This window comes from Mobula hypostoma, chromosome 21, assembly GCF_963921235.1.
Source record: "Mobula hypostoma chromosome 21, sMobHyp1.1, whole genome shotgun sequence".
In the NCBI taxonomy this organism is placed as follows: Eukaryota; Metazoa; Chordata; class Chondrichthyes; order Myliobatiformes; family Myliobatidae; genus Mobula; species Mobula hypostoma.
The window spans coordinates 14,224,802-14,246,469 of NC_086117.1; the positions used below are offsets into that span (position 1 = coordinate 14,224,802).

Consider the following 21,668-nt stretch of genomic DNA (forward strand, 5'->3'; position numbering starts at 1 on the left):
TATTCTAACCAGGCAAGTTAGCATAGTAATTACAAAAAGGATGATTACTTTTTCAGCCTCACAATTTAAGGTTTTTAATTTTTACGAAGTTGTTGACAGGTTTTGGAATTTTTCTTTTGATTTGACATGATTCATAATGTTTTGTAGATCAGCTCAAAAATGCTACTTCAGTTATATTTTAAATTTAGAAAATGAGACAGTAAAGTGTGAAAATAATTGTGGGCTCTGAATACTTTTTCAATGCACTGGACAACACAGAGCATCCTGACAGATCATACCACAGCCTGGTATGGAGGCACCAATGCACAGGATTGAAAAAGGCTACAGAGGGTTGTAGACTCAGCTGGCCCCATCACAGGCACAATTCTCCTTGCCATCAAGGGTATCTTAAAGATGCAGTGCCTCAAAAAGGCAGCATTCTTCACTGAGATGCACACTCAACATTTCAGGAACATGACCACATACTTAATTTTTGGACAGCTTGTTTGTGGGCAAAAAATAGTATTGATTAATGAAGATTTTGGATTTCTTTTATTTTCAGATACAGTTAAACAGAGCCCTGGAATCCGATACATCACTGAAGACCTGATCAAAAAACTATCAAAACAAGAACAATTGGGTTCCATACAATCCCTCAATCTTTGCTTGTCAAAAGCAGCAGGGAAGAAGTTTAAGGTAATACATAAGATTAAGTGCATTGATATAATTATTCAAATGTAATCTGAACTAGGTTGCTGAAAAATATAAATTATATTTTATTTGAAGGTCTATATGATCACGATATTAGCACAGCTCAGAAGTTTGTATAATGTAGCCAGTACTTTCTAGCTTTAGGGCACCAACATTTTACACATTGCCCAGTTCTATTTAATTTTCTTCAGATTTGGTTTGCATATTAATGTTCCATACAGATGCTACAGGTCTCTGGCACACTTATCTAGACTGTGTTCCAGTTGGTAGGGTTTAACATCAAAATAGAAAGGCATTGAAAAATAACGTTCTTCAGGAAAATTGGATTGGTGTAGATGGACTTTGAAGGCATAGACTTTCTGAGCTGTTCAAATCCATGATTCTAAAAAAAAATTTCTAGTTTGCAGAAACGCATTTGAAAATAAAGTTTTATTCTTTCTTATCAATGCCTGTGAAATAGTAAAGAACATGAAAATATGTGAGCTATTTATTATTGGTCTATTTAGGTAGTATTCTGTGATGTTAGAAATTAGTATAAATTATTCAGTTCTTTGTCCATAATTTCCAATTGCTCCATATAATTCAGTTTCCACAACTCAAGGGCCTGTAAGTCAGAAATGACCACTTTCTCTGGAGTACTATGTCACCATTAGCATTCTCTGCGTGTTTTATCATTTAATTTTAACCCATCCTTGTTCAGTGATAGAAAAGAGAAATGTAAGCTGTGTCTTTTACTTCAGATTCAATTCTACTTCATTTAAGGTTAGTAATTGGACATTTACTTTCTAACCTATGACACAAGTGATCTTGAAAACTGAAGCTTCAAGAGATTGAGGGAAAAAGCTGAGGTTAATTGTGCCTAGTCTCATTAAATGGCACATATTGACCAATAAATGCTAATAACATACAACATGCAATATAAGGTAGGTATTAAATTTTTCAGACAGCTCTATCTTGCTGCGTAAAAGAATATATAAATGTTGTTCTAAAATTTTCTGCTGAATTTAAATGTTCATGTCAAACAGAGCTCAAACTTATCATAACTCAGTAGAAGATTTACATATTCTAAAGAATTTATTTGTGTAAAGTTTCATCAATGTCTTCACCGAAGTGAAAATGCCAATATCCTGGGACTGTTAGCTAAACAAGTCATATTCATGAATAAGTCCTAATGAAGGGTCTTGGCCCAAAATGTCGACTGTTTATTCCCATCCAGAGATGCTGCCTGACCTGCTGAACTTATCCAGCACATTGTGTGTATTGCTCTGCAGTACCTCTTGTGTCTAAGTCATATTAAAATTTTATATTTAGTTTATAGAAAACCTTGAAAAATGTGACCATTTACTTGTCCTGAATTTGAGCAACAATGTGATTGAGAAAATAGAAAAACTGGAAAAACAATTAAAGCTGCGGGAACTTAGCCTTTCATACAACCGAATTTGGTGAGTAACTCGAGAAGTGTGCACATGTGTATCCAGTGTTAAAGTGATTAGAGAAACAAAATTAAACCTGTGATTGAATGAATCAGTTGTATATTATTAACAAATAGTAATAATTGTTGATGATATGATGAGTAAATTAAATTAAAAGAATTGTTCTTAATAATTTGAATCATAGTTTTATTGTTATGTGAATAATGTTGAAAGTCTTTACATGCCAGAACAGAAGATGCATTTTTTGACTCTTTCCAAGTTAAAATGGGCCTATTTTTCCCTGCATTTAGTAAAATTGAAGGTCTGGGGCACATGGTGAACCTTCAGAATCTGGTGCTAGCTGGAAATTATATTGAACAAATTCCTTCATGGGTTGGAAAGAAGTTGCGATCCCTACGTGTTCTCAACCTCAAACAGAACAATATTACTTCGGTATGTTAATTTCAGTTATGTACGTCAAAATAGTGAAAGAAAATTGATTGTGATAATTTGTATCTATGAGAAGAAAAATAAACTAAAAGACACATTTTGTGCATCATGAACACCAAGAACTTTATCTTGTGGTGACATAATTCATCAAGAGATCTTTTTCTGTCAGACCACTGTAATTTGAATTCCATTTAGATTAGATTATGAGGACACTCAGCCCTCGTTTATTGTCATTTAGAAATGCTTGCATTAAAAAATGATACAATGTTCCTCCAGAAAGATATCACAGAAACACAGGACAAACCCAAGACTAAAACTGACAAAGCCACATAACATAACATACATTTACAACAGTGCAAAGCAATACCGTAATTTGATAAAGAGCAGACTATGGTCACGGTAAAAAAAAAAGTCTCAAGTCCTGATAGCCCCATCATCTCACGCGGACGGTGGAATTGAGAAACTCTCCCTGCCATTTAAAAGCCTTATTGAAAAGGGCAAGGGAATGGGTGAATTTCTTTCTCCATTTGGATACTCATTCAGTTCACTATATGCTAAAATTATATTAATCTCCATCTATTACAAATTCTTTTGGTGCAAACATGTTTCTGTTTAGACAAAATATAATTTATTAATTATAAGTTCTGAATTTTATGTCATTCCTGTGGACAATCTAATAAGTTTTCTGTTTTGTCTTAGCTTCATGATGTATCTAAACTGAAGTCTTTGAGAGAGTTGACTTCACTAAACCTGGCAGATAATCCTTTAGCCAGTCTTCCACATTATCGACTGTACATCATTTATCATTTACGCTCTTTGAATAGCTTGGATGGATGGCCAGTAACTCTCCAGGAAAGGCAAGAGGCTCATGAACGATTTCATTTAGGTAAAAGAAGCAAGGAGATATTATTTAATGCTGATGGAGGTTCTGTTCAAGTTTTAAATTGTTTGTGGGGTAGGAATGCCACTAAAAATGCTAATATGCTATTGTCCATCCCTAATTTATCCCAGAACTGAAAAGACATTAGGAAGCAACTGCATTGGTGGTCTTGAGTTGTAAGATAGCAGATGTCCTTGAAGATAATAGAGTTTTATAGTAATCCAATGTTTTTCATGGTGACCATTCCTGATATTTTTTATAGGCATCCGTTAGTCCCGTGAGACCATGGATTTGCACCTTGGAAGGTTTCCAGGGCGCAGGCCTGGGCAAGGTTGTATGGAAGACCAGCAGTTGCCCATGCTGCAAGTCTCCCCTCTCCACGCCACCGATGTTGTCCGGAAGGGCATTAGGACCCATACAGCTTGGCATCGGTGTCGTTGCAGAGCAATGTGTGGTTAAGTGCCTTGCTCAAGGACACAACACGCTGCCTCAGCCAAGGCTGGAACTAGCGACCTTCAGATCACTAGACGAGCGTCTTAACCACTAGGCCACGCACCAAATAATTCCTGATATTAGCTGTTCTTAAAATTGCAAATTTATTTCAACCAGTTCTTGTGGGAACGGAACTCTAGGTGTTGCGTATTATTTTTAACTATACAGGGAGTCCCCACTCCTGAGAACTACTGTAAGCCAAATTCTCCATGTCAGAAATGTCCATTTTCTAAAGCCATCCTGACTGTAACACTCCATGTACACCTGCTATAACTCTTTCATTTTATTTGATATTTGCCCCAATGCTGCTCATAATTAAACTAATGGAATATATTACTGTATCCAGCCATTAATAAATTCCACAAAACTTTTTATTATTAGATTAGATTATGAGGACACTCAGTCCTCGTTTATTGTCATTTAGAAATGCATGCATTAAAAAATGATACAATGTTCCTCCAGAATGATATCACAAGAAACATAGGACAAACCAAGACTAAAACTGACAAAACCACATAATTATAACATATAGTTACATTAGTGTAAATCAATATCATAATTTGATAAAGAGCAGACCATGGGCACGATAAAAAAAAAAAGTCTCAAAGTTCTGATAGCCTCATCATCTCACGCAGGCGGTAGAAGGGAGAAACTGTCCGTGCCATGAACCTCCAAGCACCGCAAACTTGTCGATGCAGCACCATTGGAAGCACCCGACCACAGCGGACTCTGAGTCCACCCGAAAACTTTGAGCCTCTGACCAGCCCTTCGACACAGCCTCTCCGAGCACCATCCTCTGCCGAGCGCTTCGACCCCGCCCCGGCCGTCGAGCAACAAGCAAAGCAAGCTGAGGACTCGGCGCCTTCCCCTCCAGAGATTTCGGACCACTCAGTAGCAGCAGTAGCGAAACAGGCATTTCAGAAGTTTCACCAGATGTTCCTCCATGCTCTCACGTCCGTCTCCATCAAATCAGGATTGTGCACGGCACCCTACTTGACAAACAACAGACATCACCACCGGAGTGGCTGCTGCAAGCTGCGTTGTGTCGCCATCTTCTCCTCTCCTCAGTATCAGTACTGGTTTGAAAAATGCTTTAAAAATGTGTTAAAATTTGTGTTAAGTCATCCATAATCAGGGAAGCCCCTATGTAAACAATACACTGCTCTATCCCATAATTAAGAATTTAAATCTGGTTAAAGTAAATGATGGGCAGAAACTTATCCAACTACCATGGAATGCATCTAACCAGTTGCATCAACGCTAGGCGAGGAGGGGCCACTGCACAGGTTTGGAAAAAGCTGAAGACAATTGTAAACTCAGTCAGCTCCGTCATGGACACTAACCTCCCCAGCATCAAGGACATCTTTAAAAGGCGATGCCTCAAAATCGGCATCCATCATTAAAGATCCCCATTACCCAGGACATCCCCCTTATTGCTGCCATCAAAGTGGTGATACAGGAGCCTGAAGACATGCACTCAATATTTCAGAAACAGTTTCTTCTGCTCCACCATCAGATTTCTGAATAGACAATGAATCCATGAACACTTACTCAGTAATTTTCCCTCTTTTTGCACAATTTATACATTCACTTAAACCAAATTTTGGAAGTAGAGTAAAATATGCATTTTTTTAAAATGTCACGTTTAATTCATGGTTCTCAGGAGAAATTCCAGCCTTCTATATTAGAGTTACAAAGATGTGATACTAGTTGACTCGATGTGTTCTTGAGTTTATATTTCAACTTTCAACCTTTTAGGAGTTAAATGACTTGTATGAATTCTTTATGATTTGTTTTTGAATTGCTTAGAATGGAAATTCTGATATCACAAAGTTTTCAGGGAGCTAAATTGTTAGTGCACGTAGACATTATTTTTATTATTGTAATTGTTTCAGTAGGCTTTTTAAGCTTTATTACGTTTTGAGATAATCACAATAAAAACAAGGTATGTGAATAACCAAGAAAGTGATAAGAATGAGCAAGTTGAGAAGAGAAAAGTGAAGATAGCAATAGATGTGCAGACTCTCAACCTCATCGGCACCATTCCTTCCCAATTCAGCATGGTATGATGAATCTGCACTTTGAGCAGCATATAAAATTACCTTCCAAAAATGTCAATACAGCCATCCTATATCAGGATTGGCCATCAGTGAGCCAGAGAAAATGTATTTGGTGGTATGTAATAACTCTTTTATCTTTGTTATGTCATTGCAGAAGAACTAGAGAACCTTGAGAAGGAACTTGCAAAGAAGATGAAAGAGATTGAGTTGTTAGAACAGAAGCACTTCAAGGCAATGGATGACATCAGAAGCCAAGAACAACGGAATAGGACACTTGAATTGGAACATCAACAACAGAAGAACAACTGCAAAAAACTGGAGAGAGAGGTGGAGACCAAGAATGAGCTGGTATGTTTGTGTTAAAAATAAAACTTAAACTGGTAGTAATTGAAAAGGAAATGTACTGTAATACAGGGGTCCCCAACCATTTTTGCACCACGGACCGGTTTAATCATGACAATATTCTTGCGGACCGGCCGACGGGGTGGGGGGTGGTGGGGAATGTTCAAATTCAACAGTGTGTGACGAAATAAGGAAAGGTGCAGTTGACTCGTATCATTTCATATTGCCAAATCATATTGTTTCCTCGCGGCCTGGTAGCACATGCTTTGTGGCCCGGTGGTTTGGGACCACTGCTCTAATGAAAACGACATTGATTGTAGTAGAACTTATAGAAGCAAAATAGATTAAGTAATTACTGGTGATGACATTCCTTGATTTTTATGCAATTTACAAAATGTTATAGGTGGGCAATACAGAACTCAAATGCACGGACCACAAATATCCTGCAAAGGTTTAGAAAAGTATGATGTAAGAACCTGTGTAAATTGGCTGCACTCTTGATTTTAAAAAAAGTGTTTGTGCAACCAATTTATACTGGTCTCACACCAATATCATTGATCCAGAGCAAACACGGAGGACCCTTGCCAGGGCCAACCCACGAAAAGCAAGAGGTCCCAACAACATCCCTGGACGTGTGCTCAAGGAATGTGCTGATGTATTAGCAGATGTCCTGACAGACATTTTCAACATCTCCCTTAGTCAAGCTATTGTCCCCAGATGCTTCAAAACCTCCACAATCATCCCTGTAGCAAAGAAATCAGTTGTAGCCTGTCTGAATGATTACCGTTCCGTTGCCCTGACCCCCATAGTGATGAAATGATTTGAACGGCTTGTCAAGCCTCATATCACAGCCAGCCTCCCCTCATCGTTGGATCCTCTACAGTTTGCTTATCGTCCAAATCGCTCTACGGAGGACGCAATATCCACCACACTGCACATAGTTCTCTCTCACTTGGACAACAAAGACACTTATGCCAGAATCTTGTACATTGATTTCAGTTCAGCGTTCAATACCGTCATCCCGCAGAGACTAGTGGAGAAACTGTCGCTGCTTGGCCTTAGCACTGCCATGTGTCGCTGGATTCTGGATTTCTTGACAGAGACCACAGTCAGTCCGTGTTAGCAGGAACATCTCTGACTCCATCACACTGAGTTCTGGATCCCCACAAGGCTGTGTGCTTAGCCCGTTGCTGTTTACACTGCTAACACATGACTGTGCAGCCAGATTCAAGGAGAACCTGATCATTAAATTTGCAGACGATACCACAGTGGTGGGGCTCATCAGCAAAAATGATGAAAGTATGTACAGGGAGGAGGTCAAGCACCTAGAGAGCTGGTGCAGGGATAACAACTTGATGCTTAATGTCACCAAAACCAAGGAAATGATCATCGATTTCAGATGGTCTCAGCCTGAGCACATACCCCTCAGCATTAGCGGCTCCGCAGTGGAGAGAGTGGAAAACGTCAAGTTCCTTGGGGTACAGATCTCGGACAATCTCACCTGGTTCAGGAACACCACTAGGACTGTGAAATGGGCCCAGCAGAGATGGCACTTTCTGAAAGCTTAAACAAGCATCATTCCCCACTAACATCTTAATTACATTCTACAGAGGCGTGGTTGAGAGTGTGCTGATCTTTTGCATCACAACCTGGTACTCCAGCTGCAGTGCTGTCGACAAAAAAGCCTTGCAGACGGTGGTTAGGGGAGCAGAGAAGGTTATTGGGGTCTCCCTGCCTTCTGTCCAAGACCTCTTTCAGAGTCGATGCCTCCAGAAGACACGGTACATCATTAAAGACCCCTCACACCCTCTCCATGAACTGTTTGTTCTTCTGCCACCAGGCAAACGTTACAGGAGCATCAAAACTAAAACCACAAGGCTACTAAACAGCTTCCTCCCACAGGCAGTCAGACTGCTAAATAGCTGCTCCACCTGACTCTGCTTTGGACACTTTTAACTTGCACTGGACACTTATAACTGATTTAACTGACACGTGGCTGTTGTGTTTTACTATTTATTGTTATGTTTATCATTTAGTGTTGCGTTTGTTATGTTATGATTGCACTGCCCCTGAGGAACGCTGTCTCATTCTGCCCTGCAGAGCTGATGTATGGTTAGAATGACAATAAAGTTTTTTGAATCTTTGAATCTTGAATGTGACCCTAACAAATTTAAGCTTCTGTGTAATAATGGAGAAACAACAGTAGCTGTAAGCTTACACTTACAGCACCAATGCTGAATGTACATAGATTAGAGTTAATTACAAGCACAAAGTTCAGGACTCCTAAACTACTGAGATGACTTTGCTGGAAACTAAAATAAGAAGGTGGCGGCTGATCGCCACTCTTTTGTTTTTGACTGATCTTTTACCTTGGTTCCAGTTAAGTGCATTGACCCCATATTCCTTGATTTCCTAAATAGTTAAATGCCTTTCATTCTTTGTTTTGAATATACTCAATGACTGAGTCTACACAGTACTCTGTGTAATATACTACAGATGTTCAAAACTCTTTCTTCTCATCTCTTCTGTATGGCAATCTCTTGTGAAGGGGCTGTGATGTCCCTGTTCTAGACACCCCAGCCAGGGAAAACATCAACTCCACATTAACCCTGCCAAGTCTCTTAAGTATATTGCACACTTCAAGGTGATCACTTCTCATTCTTATAAACTCATGAGAGTACAGACCTGGTCTTCATAATCTCAATTAGACAAACCTCCACTCTGGGAATCACTGTGGTTAATATTTGCCGAACTATTGCAAGTTTTTCTTTTCTTGGGTAGGGAGACCAGACCTTTGCACAATGTTCTAGATGTAGTCTCACCAGGTCTCCATATTATTGTGTTCAAATCCTTTTACAATAAAGGCCAGCATACCATCTGCTCTCCTTACTGCTTTCTGAACCTGCCCACCAACTTTCAATGGTTCACGTACAAGTCCCTCTGAATACAAATGTCTCTTTGTCTTTTGGATTTCATGACATTCTCTCAATTGTGTTGCTTTTCTATTTTCTCTGCCAAAATGGAAGAGTTTGTATTTTCTCACATTATATTTGCCATGCTCTTCCTCATTCATTTACCCTGCCCATATTCCTGGGAAGCCCCTCTGCATCCTTCTCGCTGGACATACTGCCTCTTAGTTTTGTGTTTTAAACAAACTTGGAAACATAAACTTGATCCCATCATCCAAAGCTATGATCTAAATTGTGAACAGTTGGGCACCAATCCTTGCAATAGTCAACTATTAATGTGGAAAAGTATGAATGCATCAAAGTAAATTTATTATCAAAATACTATGGACACCTGGACAAGCCAGCGAGCACTGTGAGGGTCATGTCTTTTGACTTCAGTGCGTTCAACACCATCCGCCCTGCTCTACTGGTGGAGAAGCTGACAGCGATGCAGGTGGATGCTTCGCTGGTATCATGGATTCTTGATTACCTGACTGGCAGACCACAGTACGTGTGCTTGCAACACTGTGTGTCCAACCGAGTGATCAGCAGCACTGGGGCTCCACAGGGAACTGTCTTGTCTCCCTTTCTCTTCACCATTTACACCTCGGACTTCAACTACTGCACAGAGTCTTGTCATCTTCAGAAGTTTTCTGATGACTCTGCCATAGTTGGATGCATCAGCAAGGGAGATGAGGTTGAGTACAGGGCTACGGTAAGAAACTTTGTCACATGGTGTGAGCAGAATTATCTGCAGCTTAATGTGAAAAAGACTAAGGAGCTGGTGGTAGACCTGAGGAGAGCTAAGGTACCGGTGACCCCTGTTTCCATCCAGGGGGTCAGTGTGGACATGGTGGAGGATTACAAATACCTGGGGATACGAATTGACAATAAACTGGACTGGTCTAAGAACACTGAGGCTGTCTACAAGAAGGGTCAGAGCCGTCTCTATTTCCTGAGGAGACTGAGGTCCTTTAACATCTGCTGGACGATGCTGAGGATGTTCTACGAGTCTGTGGTGGCCAGTGCTATCATGTTTGCTGTTGTGTGCTGGGGCAGCAAGCTGAGGGTGGCAGACACCAACAGAATCAACAAGCTCATTCGTAAGGCCAGTGATGTTGTAGGGATGGAACTGGACTCTCTCACGGTGGTGTCTGAAAAGAGGATGCTGTCTAAGTTGCATGCCATCTTGGTTAATGTCTCCCAACCACTACATAATGTACTGGGTGGGCACAGGAGTACATTCAGCCAGAGACTCATTCCTCCGAGATGCAGCACAGAGCGTCATAGGAAGTCATTCCTGCCTGTGGCCATCAAACTTTACAACTCCTCCCTTGGAGGGTCAGACACCCTGAGCCGATAGGCTGGTCCTGGACTTATTTCATAATTTACTGGTGTAATTTACATATTACTATTTAACTATTTATGGTTCTATTACTCTTTATTATTTATGGTGCAACTGTAACGAAAACCAATTTCCCCCGGGATCAATGAAGTATGACTATGGCTATATACAACCATGAGATTTGTTTTCTTGTAGGCATACTTAATAAATCCAGTAATCGTAATGAATCAATGAAAGACTGCACCCAACAGGGCGGACAATCAGTGGGCAAAATACACTAAGCTGTGCAAATACAAAAGAAAAAATAAATAATAATAAATACATAAAAAATAAATATCAAGAACATGAGTTGAAGAGTCCTTGAAAGTGAGTCTATAGGTTGTGGGAACAGTTCAGTGATGGGGCAAGTGAAGTTGAGTGAAGCTATCCCCTCTGGTTCAAGGACCTGATGGTTGAAGGGTAATAACTGTTCCTGAACTTGCTGGTGTGATTTCTGAGACTCCTGTACCACCTCTTCCTGGTAGCAGCGAGAAGAAAGCATTAAACCACAGGAATTCTGCAGATGCTGGAAATTCAAGTAACACATATCAAAGTTGGTGAACGCAGCAGGCCAGGCAGCATCTCTAGGAAGAGGTACAGTCGACGTTTCAGGCCGAGACCCTTCGTCAGGACGAAGAAAGCATTACCTGGGTGGCAAGGGTCCCTGATGATACATGCTGCTTTCCTGCAACAACGCTCCGTGTAGATGTGCTCAGAGGTGGTGAGGGCTTTAACCATGCTGGACTGGGCTGTATTCACTACTTTTTGTAGGATTTTCCATTCAGGGGCAAGCTAGTCAGTATACCCTCCACCAGACATCTATAGAAGTTTGTCAAAGTTTTAGATGTCATGCCGAATCTTTGCAAATTTCTAAGGAAGTAGAAGCACTGTCGTGCTTTCTTCATAATTGCACTTGGGTGCTGGGCCCAGGACAAGTCCTCTGAAATGATAACACTGAGGGAATTAAAGTTGCTGACCCTCTCCACCTCTAATCCTGCAATGAGGACTGGCCCCTGGTCTCCTACTGAAGAAAATAATCAGCTCCTTGGTCTTGCTGACATTGAGTAAGATGTTGTAGTGGCACCACTTGGCCAGATTTTCAATCTCCCTACTATATGCTGATTTGCTACCCTCCTTTGATTCTGCCAAATATGGCATTGGAGCTGTGCTGTATTCACTACTTTTTGTAGGATTTTCCATTCAAAGGTAAACTACAGTCATAAATGAAAAGTGAGTAGAGCGGGGGGCTAAACACACAGCCTGTGGTGCACCTGTACTGATGAAGATTGTGGAGATGTTGTTGCCAATCTGAAATGACTGGGGTCTGCAAGTGAAGAAATCGAGGATCCAATTACACAAGGAGGTACTGAGGTTTAGGTCTTAAGCTTGTTGATTAGTTTTGAGGGGATGTTAGTATTGAATGCTGAGCTGTAATTAATAAAGAGCATCCTGATGTATACATCTTTCCTGTCCAGATGTTGCAGGGTCAGTGTCCATACACTAATGGCAAAGCAACTTTCATGGATGAGAATTCCTGACCAGCTTCCTTAGATATAAGATTACATTTATTAAAGATGTAAATCTGAAAAGCAGGCTCCGAGTATTTTAGGTTTTAACGATGTCTTACTGACACCACGAGACATGTTGCCCAAATTAACATAATGATAAAGATGAACAGATTAGTTTTCTTACTGGGCATATCAGTAAACTGCTGATATTAGGAGAGTATCCAATCAGGAAATGTTTCTCCCCAACAGTAAACACAAAATAATCTGCAGATGCTGGGGTCAAAGCAACACTCACAACACGCTGGAGGAACTCAGCAGGTCGGGCAGCATCCGTGGAAATGATCAGTCGACGTTTCGGGCCAGAACCCTTCGTCAGGACTGTCTGATCGTTTCCACGGATGCTGCCCGACCTGCTGAGTTCCTCCAGCATGTTGTGAGTCTTTCTCCCCAACAGGCCTGCTCTTAATGGTAACCTTGATAGCATAATTAAGTTAAAAGTTGAATTAAGATAGGAAGTACAAGCATCAGCACAGTATCCTGGGCTAAAGGGCTGAATTGTGTAATAGTGTTTTATGTTCTATATACAGTAAAATAGGAAATCTTCAGAATAAAATGATGGTCCATTAAAATTAAAACCTAAGCTTGAAATGCAGTTGAGAGTTCCAGATAATACATCTCGTATACGCCTGAGACTTTCATCTCAGATGAATGTTTTTGCATGAATATGCTGCTGTTTAATAAATTGTCCGTAATCAGTGGCTTTGAGGTACTCCATAGTATAGACACTAATGAGGAATAAAACAAAATTGCATTCATTTTTTTGAAGGAAATGTGTTTCTTATGTTTTTACACCTTAAAAGATTTTTACAGTTTGTTGACAACTGTGCTTGTTTTTCTTTCCTCAGCTATTCACAAAATCTTTCTCAATGGATACTGCAGCCTTTGTTTAATAATGAAGTTAGCTTTTTTTTAACAAATTAAAGCTCTTTTGTTTTCATTATCAGCTGACCTATTTGCACAATGAACTGAATGGTATCTTGTTTAAACAAATGAGTACTGAGCTTCCTGTCTTGTTGCAGTGATCATATATAAAGACAGCTGCAAGATTATTTTATCTCATTTTTAAGCTGTGTGTTTTAATTGAAGGTTTTTCTAAAACCATGGTATCTATTAGTGTCATTCTAAAAACTTGTGTTACATGTTTCATTTTACTCGTTGTCTCTTAACCTGTCGCTTTTCTTCAGTGTTTCCTGCGGCTCTCTATTGAAGCATTGCTGCACACTTGCCTTCAGGTATCTGAAGCATGTAGCATTTATGTTGCATGCAACAGAGATCACACAAGGGATCTATGAGATAGTTAATCCAAACCGTATTTGGAACATATAAATGATGTTACAGGAAAATAAATTATGACATAAAAATTCTTTAATATTGAAAATTGAGTGTTAAACTGCTGGATAGTTGGTCTGCACTGATATTACCTTCATCCATTAGCAACAATATTCTAATGCACCCAGGGTCTGAAGTATTAGAAGGTAACAGAGGAAAATATGTAGGCTATAAATGTTGAAAGGATATGGTATGGGTGGCAGGTGGGGGGAAATAGGATGGATTGGTGTTGCTTAGATCTGTTAAAAGTTAAATCACCAGGGGCAGCAACAGTATGGCTTTTGCAAATGGAGGTATCACTCGATCATTTGTGTTGGGATTAGAAGTGCAGTTTGGGAACCCAAATTACATTGTCAGCAAAGGAAAATGAGCAAATCGTGGTATTGGGAACATAAGAAATCTTGAAGTAGGACCTACTTGATTGAGGTTTTGTACTTTGTACTGTGAATGTAGATCAGGTGAGGCTGGTCTCAAGTTTTATGAAAGCAGCCATCAACTTTCTCGTTAACCCTTCTCTTCTGTGATTAATCTCTGCAAATAGTGGGCCAATGGTGAGGAAATAAAGTTTGCTAAAATAGTGTCTCGCGCACTGTTATCTGCCGATCACTGTTAATCATTGCTGTCCTGGCAGCCCCTCTGCAGGTATGCCGGATATGCACAAAGGGCCTGGAGCAAAATTTGGAAATTGTTAAATCACCAAGAAAGGAGTGATCGAAATGCTGTTGGAAAAATTGGAGCTACATTCATGCTCTTCAGTCAGATCTGGTAGTTAACTAGAGTTTAGCTGCATTGAAAATATATTCATTTATTAAAACTATATGTCTTCCAACCAATGTACCTTGCTGATTTGGCAGAAAGAACTATTGACCATTGAATAGGAACACACATAAAAGTTGCTGGTGAACGCAGCAGGCCAGGCAGCATCTCTAGAAAGAGGTGCAGTCAACGTCAGGACGAAGGGTCTCGGCCTGAAACGTCGACTGCACCTCTTCCTACAGATGCTGCCTGGCCTGCTGCGTTCACCAGCAACTTTTATGTGTGTTGCTTGAATTTCCAGCATCTGCAGAATTCCTGTTGTTTGTGACCATTGAATAAGGTCCAGTTGTGGAAAATCAGAAATAAGATTAAGACTGGAGGAATTTAAATTTAAAAACTAGCAAGTAAATAGATTTTTTAAGGAGACAGGTGATGGCTGAGTTGTCTTTGGAGGTCAGCTTCACCAGCTGAGTTTCAATTCTGAGTTCTAATGCTATCTACTTAAAATTTACGCAGTCCTCTGTGACCATGTGGGCTGTCCCAGGTGCTCTGGTTTCCTTCCATATCGTGTGTGCAATTGGTAGGTTAATTGGCCCCTCTAATTTGTCCCTAGTGTGCAAGTTAGTGGAAGAATCTTGGGGAAATGGGGGAAATTAATGAAATGTGAAAAGAATAAAATGTATTTGGTTAGAATTAATGTACGAGGGGTGATTGATAAGTTTGTGGCCTAAGGTAGAAGGAGTCAATTTTAGAAAACCTAGCACATTTATTTTTCCTACATTTACACACTTAGTCCAGCGGTCGTGGAGCATATGGATCCCTTCTTTGTCGAAGTCGGCACATTGGGCCTCCAGAAAGTGGTCCACAGCAGGGGTGATTGATAAGTTCGTGGTCTAAGGTAGAAAGAGATGAGTTATTAACTTCAAACTTTCTGCATTTTCACTCAGAGTTGAACTGCATGTGCATGTAACCAGAGCTGTATAACTCATCTCCTTCTACCAAAGGCCGCAAATTTATCAATCACCTGGAGGTCCAAGATGCTCTCATTACATGCACGTGCAGTTCAACTGTTTGAGTGATAATGCATAAAGTTTGAAGTTAATAACTCATCTCCTTCTATCTTAGGCCACGAACTTATCAATCACCCCTGCTATGGACCACTTCTACAAAGAAGGGATCTGTATGCTCCCTGACTACTGGACTAAGTGTGTACATGTAGGAGGGGACTATGTTGAAAAATAAATGTGCTACGTTTTCTAAAATTGACTCCTTCTACCTTAGGCCACGAACTTATCAATCACCCCTCGTAGAAAGGGGTACCTAATGGTTGGTTCGGGCTTAATGGACCAAAGGGTCTGTTTCTGTACTGTTATTTTCTGTCTTTATGACTAGTAGTGGGGTGGCATGGTAGTGTAGCAGTTAGTGTAATGCTTTACAGCCTTGTGGGTTTCCTCCCACATTCCAAAGACATACAGGTTAGGGTTAGTAAGTTGTGAGCATGCGATGTTGGTGCCAGAAGCATGGCAATACTTGTGGGCTGCCTCCAGGACATCCTGTGTAGATTGCTTATGCAAATTACATATTTCCCTGTATTTTTCGATGTGCATGTGACAAATAAAGCTAATTTTCCTCTAAAATAAAAGTCGAATTCAGTGCTGAACTACATAAGATTTGTGTTTCTTCAGTGAAGTACTTTTAAAAATGACAATGCCTTCAAAAGTCTCCCAGGTGTGATCTTTGAGTTGCTAAATTTTGCTGTGGTATGTGCGTGTATGTGTATATGTGTACATGCATGTTTGCACACACAACAAAACTTGTGAAGACACGGGAGAATGCAAATGATACTGCCTGACCACTAAATTTCTCCGGCAGCTTGTACTATGCTGATGGCGAAACTTGAGCTAATGTCAGTGAAGCTCTTCAATATCTAAATGATAAATGCACATATAGTACAGGGAATTTGTTGGTTAGTGAGTGCTTCATGAAAAGCAGCATTTTTACAAACACCCAGGAGCAGTTTATAAACAACTTTAAAGATCACTTTGTCTTTCGAAAGAACTTTAATACATTAGATTTTGCTCATCTTAGGTGATTGTCCTTTGCTTGTCTTCATAGCTACAATAATCAGTGACAGTATTTTTTTTCTAAGAAATTGAAATGTTTAAATAAAAATGTTTTCTTCTAAGGGATAACTGTGATAGCTGCAAATTGTTAATAATTTCATGCAAGTTATAGGATGTTCAAAAGCCAGTGTACTATTCTTTACTTGAATAAAGACGATCCAATAGGTTTCAATAGGTACATTTAATGTCAGAAAAATGTTTACAATATACATCCTGAAATTCTTTTTCTTCGCAAACATCCATGAAAAGAGTGACCCCAAAGAATGAATGACAGTTAAATGTTAGAACCCCAAAACCGGCCCCCCAACTCTGCCTTCCCATGCATAAGCAGCAGCAAAGCAACAACCTCCCCCCACCCATGAGCAAAAAAGCAATGACACCCTCCACCGAGCACATAAGCGTGTAGCAAAGCATCAGTAAAGACACAGACTTGCAGTACCCCAAAGGCGACTAGTTCACCCAGTAACTCAACATACCACAGGCGCTCTCTCTCTCTCTCTCTCTCCCTAATAAGGGAAAAAGAGGTGTCCTCATTTCACGGAGAATTGAGAGACATAGAGCAACTCACTGATTTATGGTGTCAGAAGTCTGTTGTGTCACTTTTTCCAAGCTGTGTGGCCAAAGAACTCGGGTCTCTGGGCACTAGCCAGCAGCCAGCTTGCTGCTTACGATCTTCTGTCAACCATGACACATCAGGTGATGGCACCAGCCTTGAATCTGCCCGCCTCCAGAGCCACGAAAATCTGGCACCCTGAAGGTGCGCTAGTCTTCCAAGCTGCATCCTTGGCATATTGAAAAGCAGCCAGTCGTGAGCCCCCGAGAGCGGGTCCCATTTCCACGAAGAACTGAAGTCAGCGTGTAACTCCAGGTCAGGGTCTTCAAAAGAACTTTGAAAGGGGGAAAAGAGATATCAAAGATAGAAATAGAGCTGTTTCCGAAGATGCAACCAAAGGAGTGGCCGTTAGGTGCCATCATTCTCCTATGCTCCATGTTTATTATTGAACTATTTTTAAAAATAAAGCTCTAAATGTATAATCCTCTAAGATATTTAGGATAATGTCTTTAAACTTCATCCTCCTTTTCTGCTGACTCCCTATCCATAAATTTGTATACTCATGAGGTCAGCTTCAGGCCTCATCTTGAATTTTTTTCCCAATAAATATGTATATCTTTGAAGAACCAGTCCCTGTCTGCATAAGTGCAGTGATTAGTTTCCAGACTACTTGTATCATATGACTCTATACATTGTGCAATTCTGATAAAGATTGGCCTTCATTTACATAGTTACACCTTGTAATTTCAAATCTGATCACTGCTGTCTATATCAGTGAATTCAGTGAAAGTAGTTCACTAACCAGTATCATTTACTTTCGGATATTTAAACAATTTAATGTGTTTTTTAGTACATGAATGCCTTCAGAACATGATTTATCTTTATTTAGAGCATTTATTGGAATCAAAGGAGAGGTCTTGGTGGTAAACGTCTGTTTTATCTTTTTTATCTTTTATTTTTTTCGCACAGGAAATCTGTGTCCCTGTCCCTCATGGATAAAGAGGGCTTAGTGTAATGCAAATAATATGTACAACGGCAGATGCAATAGGCCAAGATTTACTCACTTTAAACTTTTTTTTTGCTGCTCACTTGAGTAGGTGGGTCAATAAAGAGAGAGAATCAAATTTGTACTAATACTAACAAATGAAATGGAGATTATGAGTAGACTATTCCATTCAGCAGAAATACTTGGTTCCATAAATTGCAAGCCTTATCATTCAAAGACTATGGTTAGAAGTTGTAGCCTGAGACCAGAGCTTAAGCATAATCTGGACTGATCTTTCAGTGTCAGAATCTGGCGATGGCATCCTATTGGTAGTTCCATCTTTAAAATGAAAACTTAAACCAAACTTTTGTCTATTTTTTCAGATACTGTAAACAATCACTTTAATCAATGGCCAAAAGAATTCTTCTTTGCTTGAGCAATATTTATCCCAGAACCAACATAATTGAAAGAGACTTTATAGTCATTATCTTTGTTATTGTTTTACTGCCTATGTAATCAGTTGATCATCTACTCTTATGTCTTCTGAGGAATTAAATATTTAACTTCAGGAAATTAATGGGAGAAAAGAGAAGGCATTCAGAGAAGTGATGATTTTTTGAAAAGTATAATTACTTTTCCTAGATGTGGTGAATGTTTGCTAATTTTTTTTTCCCCCTGTTACAGCTGAAGCAGAAGACAGTGGAACTAACACGGGCTTGTCATAAGCAATATCAGCTGGAGCAGGAATTGGCATTTTACAAGATTGATGCCAAGTTTGAACCACTTCATCATATTCCAACTGAAGTAATACATTACCTTTTTTTGGGATGTTAATCAACCAATCAAAGATGAAATATTCTGATCAGTTAAAAAGAGAGAATGCAGAGGCTGTTGCATAAATTGTTGAACTAACAACCTATTTAGACCCCAATAGAGCAAATGTAAAACATAGTTTCACACATCACAATCTTAAGCCTAATAGTTTTGTATAAATGTATTTTGAATTGAACCATTTTACAGAACTTCGATTTGCAAGAAATTCCAAATGAGAGTCCTTACATTGGGAAAGCCAGGTACAAAAGAAATCAATATATTCAAGAACATACCATTAATCCAGTGCAGCATGGAAAAGTTGGAAAAATTCAGTTTGATGCGGATGATGAGGGAAAAAATAAAATGAGAACAAATCTTAATCAGGCAATGGATGTTCAGCTTGAAGACAAGGAAAAGAAAATCCAGAAAGGTAAAGGCACTGAATTGTGCTCTTAAATTTTTTTTATTAATGTTTGAAGATCTTTAGAAGTATGAAAAATAAGTTTTCAAACCAGGAAAATTTGTTTAGATCACACTGACTGGTTTTGACCACAGGTGAGAACATTTAAAATCCGCTTTGGAATAGCTGGTCAAAGAATGATAAGTCAGCAATAATTTCTATGATGGATTGCTATCCATTGATGTTTTGGGAGGGTTTTTTTTTTGTCCATGGTATGAATCAGGCTCTGTGTAATATTGCCCAGTGGTGAATTTCAGAGTTCACTATCTAATCAAAAATTGAGAGTAACTGCTTTTTAAAAAAAATACCAATCAAGATAATCATTGTACAAACTAAATATTCCAATGTAATTGAACTTTTTGGTTTCTTAAAACCTAAACAATAATGTTGCATTATCTTCACATAAATTGTCTTTTTTCCACAGCTGAAGAGTCACTGAGACAATTTCAGGGTGAAAAAGAAAAGGCAGAACAGCAAGTTTTGAGAACAGTTAAAGAGCTAAAAAATCTGGAAGAGTTAACGGCTCAAAAACAGGTGTGTATAGCTAAACAAAGATTTCTCTGTCTTGTCCTACAAGCTGACAGAAATGATGTCATCAGTCATGCTTTTCCCACATAAACTTAATGGAACTGGGATAGTGGGCATAGTTTAAGCTTAGTTGGTCAAATGAGAGAAAAAAAAATCTGTAGTTGAGGGTAATCTATTAAATGACAATTATAGCTTTTCTACTGTTGCATAATTCATAGTGGAGTCGCTGTGAATGTACTGTTACAGATTAAAATGCTAAAATGCTCTAAACAAATGTAGTTATATAGGTTTATAGAAAGTATAGTGTTTCTCTACACAAAAAGAAGGAAGTTGCATCTGAATCTGAATAGACTTGGCCTGCTGTACTGCACATCTTGGCAGAAAACATGGGGCCAGTTGCTGCCAACCTTTTACTTGGGAATGATGCATGAAAATTTAAATGGAAGAAGAAACAATTTAATATTGTGGGGTGAGGGCAAACAAAAAAAAAGTGGTAGTTTGCGAGTAATCAGTATAATGGAGAAAATTATTATCAAAACAAAATGGAGTTTTTTTTTAAATGAATTTGTATTTGGAATTGGCCTGAAAATTATATTGATTTTGTTTTTCTCTCTATAGTTAACTGTCATTCTTTCTGCTTAACACAGATCTCAGTAATTGAAAAAGAAAAGCTCAAACGGCATTTTGCACAGAAGATCCAGCTGATTAACCATTTGCGTCAGGAGACTGAGGAACTGGAGCAGCAAATGGAAAGAAAGTGGAGAGAAATGGAAAAAAAACAGCATGAGATTCTTGATCTCGAAAATAATTTAAGATCTATTGATCCTAAAGATCCTCAATATGTGAGTAGAATTAAACTGAGAAATTCTCTTAACTGTGAATCGGACTTTGCACTCCCTCTGCTTTCATTTGGTTTGTCGGAGGGGATAAGGGAACTGGAGAAATAATTGACACAGAGGCTGAACCACCTTCTGTTCTAGATGCAGAAGCTCCAATTACAAGCCAGTAGTTAATAAAGCTCATTGTAATTTCAGTTCTAAATTTTCACTCTGAGGAATGTGTACCACATAATCTAACCCTGGTCACCTAACTAATTAAAAATTTGTAAATTCAATTAAGTAGAGCCAAAATACAAATACAAATGAGCCCCATGTTATAGCTGTTTGAGAAATTCGCCCTTGCAGAACTCTCAAATCACGACACAAAACTTTGAAATACAGAATAAAGTTCACACTCTTGGAATTTATGTGAAGAAAAGTAGTAAATAAATCATCACAAAATTTTAATTTTTTTAATACTTCCCATTTCTTGATGCATGTGAAGATGATGCGCCTCATGTTATGGAAACTCTCAATACTAATTTGTAGAATGCAACTTGTAATGCAATGGTTGTCTGTAAGAGTATATATATTAAAGTAGCTAAAATGCAAATTCCATAATTTAAACCTATGTTATTTTCAATCTTCATTTATGAAGTTTGAAGCAGTTTTATTAAGGGAATGCTGATAAGACCATTTTTAAAAAGAAATTCTACTTTAATACTCAAATTTTAGAAACATTATTTTGAAGGTAAATTCATTAAGTGAATAGTAAAGTGCAGATTTAATAACTTTTGCCTAAAATACCTGTATCAAAGAAGCATACAGATTCCTTCTTCTCCCAGCCTTTCAGGTAGTGTAGTGGTTAGCACAATGCTTTACAGTACAGGCAACCAGGATTCAATTCCTGCCATTGTCCGTAAGGAGTTTGTACCTTCTCCCTGTGACTGCGTGAGTTTCTTCCAGATGCTCTGGTTTCTTCCCACAGTCCAAAAACGTACCAGTGGTAGGTTAATTGGTCATATTAAACTATCCCATATTGGGGGATTGCTGGGCAGCTGGAATGGCCTATTCTGT

The 21,668-nt window shown here is 39.0% G+C and overlaps 1 protein-coding gene across 11 annotated transcripts in view; it reads left to right on the plus strand.

Annotated features, from left to right (window-relative positions):
* cntrl (centriolin) overlaps positions 1-21,668 on the plus strand; it is a 121,685-nt gene that overhangs the window by 8,859 nt on the left and 91,158 nt on the right. For 10 of the 11 annotated variants that reach the window (XR_010021207.1, XR_010021206.1, XM_063073454.1 and 7 more), the window contains 9 exons: positions 542-675; positions 2,002-2,132; positions 2,414-2,555; positions 3,252-3,438; positions 6,139-6,332; positions 18,657-18,776; positions 18,993-19,215; positions 19,670-19,779; positions 20,421-20,615. Coding sequence is in view for 9 of the 11 variants with exons in the window: in XM_063073454.1 (XP_062929524.1) it covers positions 542-675; positions 2,002-2,132; positions 2,414-2,555; positions 3,252-3,438; positions 6,139-6,332; positions 18,657-18,776; positions 18,993-19,215; positions 19,670-19,779; positions 20,421-20,615 (1,436 nt within the window). In the remaining 2 variants the exon portion in view is untranslated. Of the gene's footprint in view, positions 1-43; positions 676-2,001; positions 2,133-2,413; positions 2,556-3,251; positions 3,439-6,138; positions 6,333-18,656; positions 18,777-18,992; positions 19,216-19,669; positions 19,780-20,420; positions 20,616-21,668 lie in introns of those variants that run through there. The other variant, XM_063073460.1, reaches the window with a different exon arrangement.